The sequence below is a fragment of the Lepidochelys olivacea genome, assembly GCF_965140295.1.
Source record: "Lepidochelys olivacea isolate rLepOli2 genome assembly, chromosome: 1".
NCBI classification, from domain to species: Eukaryota; Metazoa; Chordata; order Testudines; family Cheloniidae; genus Lepidochelys; species Lepidochelys olivacea.
The window spans coordinates 110,595,677-110,606,383 of NC_140411.1; the positions used below are offsets into that span (position 1 = coordinate 110,595,677).

Here is a 10,707-nt window from a genome sequence, read left to right on the forward strand (position 1 = left end):
CGGAGCAACGTGGCCCCAGCCTGCTCCACTCCACCAGCTCCCAGCGTGGCACTCCGCTTCCCGCTGCAGGTGAGTATGGGGGCGGGAGGGGGAGCTTCCGCTTCCCACCGCCAGCAAGTGCAGGGAGGTTGGGGAAAGGACGCCCCCCGTACTCACCGGTGGCGGAAAACAGAGCGATGCGACCCTAGCCGCCTCCGCTTTCCTTGCCCCGGCCCCAGTCGTGTCGCTCAGGGGGGTTGGCGAAAGGTCCTGCACTCACCTGCAGCGGGAAGCAGAGCACCACAGCTGGGAGCTGGCGGAGTGGAGCGGGCTGGGGCCGGGCTGCTCCGCTTCCGCCACTGCCGGTGAATGTGGGGCAGGATCCCTTCCTCCAAGCCCCCTCCCCTGAGCAACAGGGCTGGGGCAGCGAAGTGGGCTGCTCCCGGCCTCCCGCTAATTCCCCAGGCCACTCTGGGACTGCGGGGCCCCCAAAAGTGCCCCCCCCCGAAGCTTCTGCCTCCCAGACCCTGTGCGGGGGAGGGGGGGGGGAGGAAGAGCCCCTGACCGCCCCCGAGACCCTCTGCCCCTTATCCAACCCCTTGGCCATGGCCTGCTTAACACGCTGCTCAGAGCAGCGTGTCAGAGCTTTTACCACGTTGTATGCGAACCCACGTTATATCAGGTTGCATTATATCGGGGTAGAGGCGTACTTTTGAAACACTCTTCCGGAGCAATGAAATTATTTACAATTATTTTTAACTAGAAGATGATTGGTTTGTTTTGTTAGATTATGAGGAAAAAACTCAAGCATGTTGATATTTACATCAGACTGGAAAACACAACCCACTTACCATTGAAAAAAGTTATTCCCCATTCCTGAATTTAAAAAAACAAACAAACCTGAATTTTGAAAACTAGCAAGTAAATTTTATTCTTTCGGAAGGACATCTGAGATCAAATTTATGGGAAAATTAATGAATTCTCCCTACCTCCAAAATTACTCTTTTTATTAGGTACAATACTCTGGATAGATTACCAGATAGAATGGGTCAACAGGAAGAACCAATCTCTCTTTTCCAGTGGCCAACAGGCTGCACAGAGTACAGCAAGAAAAGCACTTCTCATCCAGACCCTTTCTATGAATCAGTTGTTACTACAAGGGAAGGCTCATCACACTATACTGAGACAAGCAAAGAAGCTAGCTGGATAATAAAGCTATAAATCTGGAAATTCAGTTCTTAGTTTGAGGATGCTCAGTTACAGCAGATCCTAATTAAGCCCCTTTTGTGGCAACAAAAATGCACCTTTCTGAACAACAGCTCCAGAGGTTGATGATGGGGTAACTTTTGTGTGGGAAGTTGTTCATGTCTCATTGAAACAATCATAGCACAGTCCTTCCTCAAGGCAAAATCTAACCTCTTTCCCTCATGCAAGCCTCTATTAAGACACAGTAAAATGTGACCTCAGTAAATGCTCTCCTATCCCATTCATCTTAACAATCGAGACCATTTGGATATTAAAATTCTCACATAAAATCTAAAAATGAAAGTTGTATTTTAACTGTGCAACTTTTTCTTTTAAAAAAATTACATTAGAAGTTAACTTTACTACAGCGGAGTTAACTTGACAATATTGCACATCCTATTTGTTTCATAGTAAATATTATACAGCATAAACAGAGTGAAAGTAACCCCTTTATTTATTTATTTTATAGTGAAGTATTACCTAGGCAACTGTAAAATTTCTGATCCACCACTGTAGATTTCTTTTTTTAAATCTATATATCTGTTTATATTAATTGCCACTCCACAGCATTATAATAAATGTTTTCACTGCTGCTAGAACAGCGATTTTCAAACTTCACTGCACCATGACCCCAGGAGTGGGGACTGAAGCCTAAGCACACCTGAGCCCCACTGACCCTGGGAGCTGTAGTCTGAGTCCCAACACGCAGGGCTGAAACCCTTAGGCTTCAGGTGGTGGGGGTTGGGCTTCAGCCTTGGGCCCCAGCAAGTCTAAGCCAGCCCTGGCGACCCCATTAAAATAGAGTTGTGATCCACTTTGGGGTCCTGACCCACAATTTGAGAACCACTGTGCTAGAATATATATGGCACATTTTTCAGCACTAAAGGGATTTATGGTCATGCTTGCTGTGCATTAATAACCACATTTTTTTGCAAAGTCACAACAGTACAAATCTGTAATTATTACTGCTTGTCTCTATTACTGTTAAGAAAATTCCAGAGTACAAAAGTCACCCACACAATTTCACTGCCTATTATACTAATCCATCCTCCACCCACAAATAAGTCTTAGTCCGGCCTCACAATACAGTAATGAAGATTAAGTAGCTCAGATAAAATCTATTCAACCACTGATATTATGATGCTGAAAAATGTGTGTCTTTTAAAAACAGTTTAAAGAAGTCACTTGTTGAATTTTATAAGACCTTTAGCCTCAGAAGAGAAATATTATGAAAACAAGTACATCCTAAAATAATCTCAGTCAGCTCCTATTAATACCAGTTAGAATTTTGATTGAATCATGTTGCATTGACTAGTGGTTTCCATTATTTAATTAGATATGGTGGCTTGACTTACAGTTGTATTTTTTACATTCTTATCTGTTTAAGAGATGCATTGTAACAACAGAATTGTGGTCATGCTGCTAATACTACAGCAACTTGATAAAGACAGTTTTACTGAAAACAGCAGCCACAGCTCAAATCTTGGAGCAGAAAAATGGGTTATTCAAATCTTCAGTTGAGTTAAAACACATTTACTAAAACTGTCATTATAATTTCTTTATAAATCTCATTTTATAAGACACTTATGCTTTCTACAGTTAATGCATGAGATACAAATAATTAAAACTTTTTCCGAACTATCCTTCATTAAGGACTGGCCCAGAGCCACAAAGGTACTTAGATTCTTCAGTCCCGTTTTCAGGCCTCATTGCAACCCATAAAACTCCTGCTCAGCTGCTGCCTAATCCTGTAGGCACCTGAACTCACTCAGTGCCTAAGTTTTCAGCATAAATATTTCCTAGGTGCATATGATTCTGCCCATGGGAAAGTGCACTGCTACCTCACTCCCACCTAAGCCCAAGAGCAATCCACAAACTGGCAAGAGGAAAGACAAGTGAATGCCTATTTTGTGTTCGGGGCCCAATCCAGTAGGTGTGTGGTATCATTCAAAATCCACTCACGTTATAACATTCAGCCCAATGATTGGAGCACTCAGCATGGGATGTGGGAGAACCAAGTTCAGTTCCCCACTCTGCATGATGGGGAGAAAGGATTTGAATAGGTGTCTCCTACTTCTAAGCAGCGTGTTTAACTCCAGAGCTATGGGATATTACAATGTGAGACTACTTCAATCTCTGCTGTTGAAGCTTTGGCTGAGTCACTGGAGCAGTGGGGCTGGAACCTGGATCTCCCACCTAAGTGATGCACTAACCATGAGGCTTTAGAGTCTCTCTCTCCACCCTCCCATGGTGGGTTCCTAGCAGAGCTAGGCACCTCTCTGCAGCCTGGATGTAGGTTACTATCTCCATTAAAAGGGTAGAGCTTAAGAAACCTCTCCCATCCACATCTGCCACTGGCTAGTTTAGGTTGCTCCTCGCCTAGCCAGCTAGCTTTTAGGAATCACATTCTAAGATGCCTATCCTCTCCCCATTCATCGTGTACCAGGTTTGGGCACCTAACTCAGGCTTTGTGGATTGCAACACTGTTCCTATGACTTTTTAGGTGCCTAGAAGTTAGGCACTGCAACACTCAGCACAAGTCCCTTTGTGGATCCAGACCTATGTGAGTATTTTTTAAAAAACTAAACAAATATCAAACCCAACATTAATCCATACCTGCTTGTTTATGTTGGCCCCTGCTTGAACCAACCAGATCAGGCACTGAGGATGTCCTCCAAAAGCAGCAATATGGGCTGGTGTTTGGGCAAAACGTGTTGTACAGGCATTTACAGTAGCGCCAGCTCTCACTAATTGCATTAGACACTCCAGCTTAAATAGACAAGGGGAAAATAATTCAGAAATATTACCCATCAAATATACCCTGATACTTTACAGATCACTGATTAAATTAAAGGAGAAAGTGGAACAATATCAGTTTAAATTGACCATTAGTGGAAGCAGGCTGAACAACATGACTAACAAAATAATAAACTGGGCCTTCACCACCTCTTCCAGGTTTCTCAGGGTATGTCTACACTACCCGCTGGATCAGCAGGCAGCAATCGATCCAGCAGGGATTGATTTATCGCATCTAGTCTAGATGTGATAAATCAAACCTGAGCGCTCCCCCGTTGACTCCTGTACTCCACCATCGCGAGAGGCGCAGGCGGAGTCAATGGGGGAGCAGCAGCAGTCGACTCACCATGGTGAAGACACCATGGTAAGTCGATCTAAGTACATCGACTTCAGCTACATTATTCACATAGCTGAAGTTGCATATCCCCCCCTCTTCCCCCAGTGTAGACCAGGGCTCAGTCACTAAAGAAGTAGCCAAGAGAAATTTAATTCTTGCCAAAAAATCTTTAACAAACCCAACACCATTAATTTGATAAGGAAAAAACTGATACTTTAGAGATGATTATAGTAGGGATTTATATAATGTTTGCTTCTGTCAGAAAAGGTGTTAAGTTTCTGATCTGGAAAGTTGTGAATGCGACTTTAAACAGACACGGTCAAGTAGCATTTGCTAGAACTTTGTTTATTCAATAAACTAAAACCTACCGTGAACTTAAATGTTCTCAGGAAAGTTTAAAAGGAAGGGACCCGCATGAAGAGTATGCAATAAAGAAATGCAACTAAAAATTCTACTTTACTATTTCCCTGCAGCTTTGGAAACCCAAACTCTAAAAAGAAAGTAAAATGCTTATTAACTTTTCAGTGCCCTTGCTGAGTTCATTGACAAAAGTAACACAAAAACGCTGAAGAGTATGTGCATTACAATTCTTTCCATTTAAGATTTCTGTAGTGCATTCAGTGGTAACATAGCAAAAGGATCTGTTTGGGTTTTTTGGTTGTCTTTTCAAATATGATCACTTTGGCAGTTTCTCTTTATAGTAACTCTTCACTTAACGTTGTCACATTGTTGATCTATTAGGGAACAAGCTCGTTTAAAGTTGCGCAATGCTCCCTTATAACAAAGTTTGGCAGCTGCCTGCTTTGTCCACTGCTTGCAGGATTCTCTGAAAGAACAGCCCCTCCTTGTGGGGATTAGAACCGGGGGGGCCAGCAGCCCCCCCCTCAGCTCCCCTAAATTCCCTGTAAGGTATGTGGCTTGGCAACTGCCCAGCAGCAGTTCAGGTGGCCCTCCCCCCACTGCCATGCTGATCCTGCCCTCTGCCCAGAGGGTGGTGGGGGACAGGGGTGCTGATATCAGGATGTCCCCCTGCTCCTTCCTCCCCCCCATACCCCTCTCTACCAAGCAGAGGAGGGGGACAGGGCTCAGGGACAGAAGGAAGGGAGCTTGCTGGAAGCGGTTGCTTCCTGTTTGATCTGCTTAAAAGGGCAACATACTTGAAGTGGGATCAGAGTACTTAAAGGGGCAATGCACCTCTCTGTCTCGCTCACTCATGCACGCACCCCCCAGCACTTTGGAAAGTCAGCACCTTTACAGCCGTGCATATGCTGTCAGGAGGAGGGATCGGTATGCTCCAGCTGGATAGCATGGGCTCATCATCATGTTCAGTTTTTGCAGGGAAGGGTTTGCAGCTACAGCCCTACATCTATTGTGTTGCCTCAGTCCATGCTTGTAGAGTGTGAGACTACATTAACAGCAATGTATTAACCCTTGAGGGCTCAGCCGAGTGCTAGTTCATCGTTTAGCAGCAAGGCATTCCCCGGGAAATATTCCGCCCTCTTACTCCACCACTTCAACCAAGCTTCACAATCATTCATTGCTGTGTACAATATTAAACGGTGTTTAAAACTTATACTGTACATGTATATAATGTCTTTTGTCTGGCGAAAAAAATTTCACTGGAACTTAAACCACCCCCCCCCCCATTTACATTAATTTTTATGGGGAAACTGGATTCGCTTAACATGGTTTCGCATAAAGTTCCATTTTTCAGGAACATAACTACAACATTAAGTGAGGAGTTACTGCATTCTGACATTCAATCTCATATCATACTATGCTGAAATTTTTAATATTTCAACATTAAAATAATTATGAGAATGCTTTGAAAAGATGTCAGATTAGTAGGGGGTAGCAGAATTGCAAAGGTAATGGCTTAGAGAAAAGTGGTTGGAAAATTGTGTCACGCAATAGCACCAACTTTTGGCCTTCAGGAACAGGAATCGTTAGGAAGTTAGTTTATGTGCAAACATACATTTGTTTTATACTAGGCATCACTGTAGTATGCTTAATTTTACTCTAAAGAGTAAAGAGCATGTAGATCAAAGTTTTCGAGTCAAATGACTAAAATCAGGCATCTTGGTTTGAAAATTTTAACAAATACATGATCACTACATATATTTTCTAAACTTCAACTGTAATTGGGCAAATGTGTTATGGCATTAGCGACTGTCCCTACCAGTTTAATAAAAAAGTTAAAATTCAATCTGTAATTTACGAATTTATAGATTTAGTTTTAAGAGAACTTTGATTACTAACTGTACTTCTCTGTTGAGAAAACAGGATGTATAAACAGCATACAGGAAATAAAATGCATTAAAAACTCTCAGTGGATTTAAGATTGGGTATAAAGGAAATATAGTAACTCACCATGCAACAGAGAGGGTTCAGAGAAGAGCCATGAGAATGATTAAGGATTAGAAAACATGCCTTATAATGACAGACTCAAACAGCTCAATCCATTTAGCTTAACAAGGAGAAGGTTTAGGGGAAAACTGATTATAGTCTATAAGTATCTACATGAGGAGCAAATATTTAATAATGGACTCTCACTCTAGCAGAAAAGGGTATAACACGATCCAATGGCTGGAAGTTGAAGCTAAACAAATTCATAGTGGAAATAACATATACATTTTTAAGTGAGGGTAATTAATCATTGGAACAATTTACCAAGGGTTGTGGTGGATTCTCCATCACTGATAAATTTTTAAATCAAGAATGGATGTTTTTCTAAAACATATGCTCTAGGAATTATTTGGGGAAGTTCTATGACCTATGTTTTATGGGAGGTCAGGCTAGAAGATCACAATGGTTCCTTCTGGCCTTGGAATCGACGAATAAAAGTATCTTGGGGTGAGCAAAGAAGTATAGTGCTAATGAGCCTAGCTCCCACAAACCCTAACATTCAACATGGGAGAAGGTATTCTTTGAAAAGAAATAGATGCTAAAACAACTGCAGTAATAATTAAGAGTTATATCAAGGGGTAACGAACTTAAAGATGCTGTAATAAAGATACAGTTGTAGTAGTGGTGTGAACTCTGCAAAATTTGACCACCATTACCAACACTGGTTAGCCTCCACTGGTGTTCACACACCAAGGCCCCCAATGTTGTTGATGGGTTACCATAATCAAGCAGGGGTAAATAATTTGTTTAAGACATCAGTTACAGCCAGCGGCCCATCCACCAACGTTACAAACAAAGGCGAAATTGAACCAGCATTAGCAATTGTAGGAGATTTTGCAACATAAAGACTAAGCTATCTAAAGGTTCCAGTGAAAGTGCTAATCTTTCACTCTGCCAAGAGCAAAGGATTTTTCTTTTTTTATCATATAAATCCAGATTACTGGCCTGAAGAGAGGCAGGGAAACCTTAATGACCACTTACTGTGAGCTACACGTAGGTCACAGTCTGTCAACTCCAGAGAAAAGCAATGCAACTGCAGAACCAGTGCCCTTCTTCTAGCATTTAAGGTTGATTTGTAACCCACACTAACATGGTTTCAAAGCCTGTAACTCAACAAGGTTATTTTTAAAATGGTTCTTTTTTTTTTCTTAAACTTCTTCTCTAATTTTAAGAAATCTAATAATAGAGAGGATGAGTTGCTGCGCTTCATTGAAAGTCAGAACATGTGGCCTTCTGCCTCATGGACTGAGAGACCTGCTTCTCGGAGTCCCAACTCCATCAGAAAATGGAAGTAGCTGCTAGTCAGGAAGAGGCCAGAATCCCTTATTCTTGTCCCATGGACTCGAACACTGAGCACTGGTTTTGGTCATCTTTTTGGTTTCTTTAATAAAAAAAATAAAAAAAAAATATTTTTCAAGTTTATGATATAGCTACAATGGGGATTGGGAATCAGGGTTAATCAGAGGAAGATGGGGGGGATTCCAGGGATTTACACTTACACGATGGGGAAGGGGGATACTGGATTACGTATTTTTTTTTTTTAAGTTGCAGCCCAAAGAGGAATAGAATTTACTTACCTTACATTATATATATGAAAAGTAAAATAGTCCAACAACAACAGTCAAGGATCACAAAACAATCAAGTATTAAAAAAGTAAGAGGCAAGCTGATATGGTCATGGAAAAAATATGGCCAATTAGTCAAGGATTTAAAAAAAAAACCAAAAAACAAAACCACCACATAAATATAGAAGGAAAGCATTTTAAAAAAACAAAACAAAACAAAAACCCACCTCTATCTTGGTGCTGTATTCCTGCCCTCAATTCCCTTGTCTGGATGCTGGCTATTTAGATCATATATTAACCTATCTTACAGCTCTGTACAACACCCAGCATAATTCAAGGCACTATATAAATGAACTAGACAATATTTTCTTGAATACTAACTAATTTGGATGCATTTTAGAGTAGCAGCCGTGTTAGTCTGTATTTGCAAAAAGAAAAGGAGTACTTGTGGCACCTTAGAGACTAAAAATTTATTTGAGCATAAGCTTTCGTGAGCTACAGCTCACTTCATCGGATGCATTCGATGAAGTGAGCTGTAGTTCACGAAAGCTTATGCTCAAATAAATTTGTTAGTCTCTAAGGTGCCACAAGTACTCCTTTTCTAATTTGGATGTAGCTGATTTTCCAGGAATCCCTTAGTGTCCCAGGAGACAAGCATATCTCAGTTTTCAGGGAATACACAGAAAACAGTGACTGCTCCAGAGGTATCTAAGGTAAAAAGGAGCAGCTTGGGATTGACTGTGGTTTATATTCATGAACATATTTCAACACCAAATCCTACCAGTGGAGGTCCATACTGACAAATGAGCCCTCAGACCTTATGAATACCAGGGCACAGTTACCTGCTATTACAATTAATCATATGTTTTCTTACTGTTTTTTGTTTTAGAACTGTTCTCTATTTGTAATACTTTCTTAGAAACTAGAATACGGCATTTATCTTCCTACTACCTTTAACCTTTTCCATTTACAAATATTGATCCTGGTCATCCCTTCCTTACCTTCCCAACCCTCCAAAAAAATTTAGTCTCTTTCTAATAAAACTAGCCATTTCAGTTTGCTTCCTTGTGGGGGCAGTCACCAAGATAACAGTTCTTGTTTACTGATATTAGTCAAAACATCTACTTTTTTTTTTTTTAAATGATCTATGAAGATAGTGAGGCAGAGTCTCTTCTGTACCCAGTACCTGCTTGGTGCAGGAGGGAGTGGGTGTCTACAAAGGAGCAACCTGGGGCTCTACAATCCTGGAAATTGTTCTACACAAGTCCCAACATACATAAGAATGCTGGTCTAAGGTTTGCCTGATGGCTTTGGCACCCATAAGGAGTACTCCACCGGTCAGGGATGACCAGAGCACAATAATGTTTCAGCTACATCCCCTACATGGGGATGAGGGTAGCCTAGGAGCTGGATTCACATCACTAGGTGACTGACCCATGCCAAGAGAATCGGTAGCTGGGGTGGGAAGATCTGTCACATTTATGGCCTCTTTGCTCTTCTAGAGCAGCAGAAAGGGGCTAGAATAGGGAGGAGAGTCAGGTCCAGTAAATTATTTTTTTATAAACAAATGTTTTTAAAATCCACAATATGTTTAGAAATGCAATTAATTTCACCTCCAGTTATGATAATTTTGAACTAGAATAAGCGCCACTCAAGAAAACACAAGAGCAGGAAAAAAAGTGTGTGCATAAGTTCAATGGAAGTGGCTGTTTTCATTTCTCAGCAACACGCTGTATTTATGTTTATCTAATAAAAGATGTTCCCAAATTTGTGATCTGGTACAAAAATAACTGGAACTAATTACCTGATAAATGTCTATTTAAAATATTGTATTTTCCCCTAACACAAATATAAGAAAAGGTTTGTAATTGAAATATACTACATCAATGCGTACAGAAACTCTTCATAAACCCAGATACAGCAAGGCTCTGCTACAGCAAAGGAATTCACTGAGGTTTAATGAACCAGCTCTGTCCCAACCTTGGAGAACTGAATTGAGGCGCCTTAATTTAACCGTGTCCTGCTTATCCTCTTTGTTGGCTTGCCCTCTTGGCTCTCTCCTCAAAGGCTTAGCCTCTTTTAATTGAGCTAATTGCTCTGACTTGCCACACTGCCAAAAGTGCAGCAATCTAAGAGCACTAAAATATTAGTTATGTTTTCATGTATCCTATCTGTATGCAAAACTGTATACAAAGAAATCTTCTGCATTCCCTTTAGTATTTTCATTAAAGAAAGATGTCTGGCCACGGCTTGCAGGCCTGACTGGTCCCTCTACACGTTCCTTTAAGAACCTTATAAAGCCTGATATAAAAAGCAATGGTTAAAGGCACAAACGGCTGCCCTGCCCCCCATAATACAAGAAAGGAAAGAGCCGGAATA

General features: G+C 41.2%; 1 protein-coding gene across 1 annotated transcript in view; it reads right to left on the reverse strand.

Annotated features, from left to right (window-relative positions):
* The window catches only part of ANKRD10 (ankyrin repeat domain 10), a 51,460-nt gene that overhangs the window by 39,471 nt on the left and 1,282 nt on the right, over positions 1 to 10,707 (reverse strand). The window contains exon 2 of the mRNA XM_084626983.1: positions 3,841 to 3,993. Within this exon, the coding sequence (XP_084483109.1) occupies positions 3,841 to 3,993 (153 nt within the window). The remainder of the gene's footprint in view (positions 1 to 3,840; positions 3,994 to 10,707) is intronic.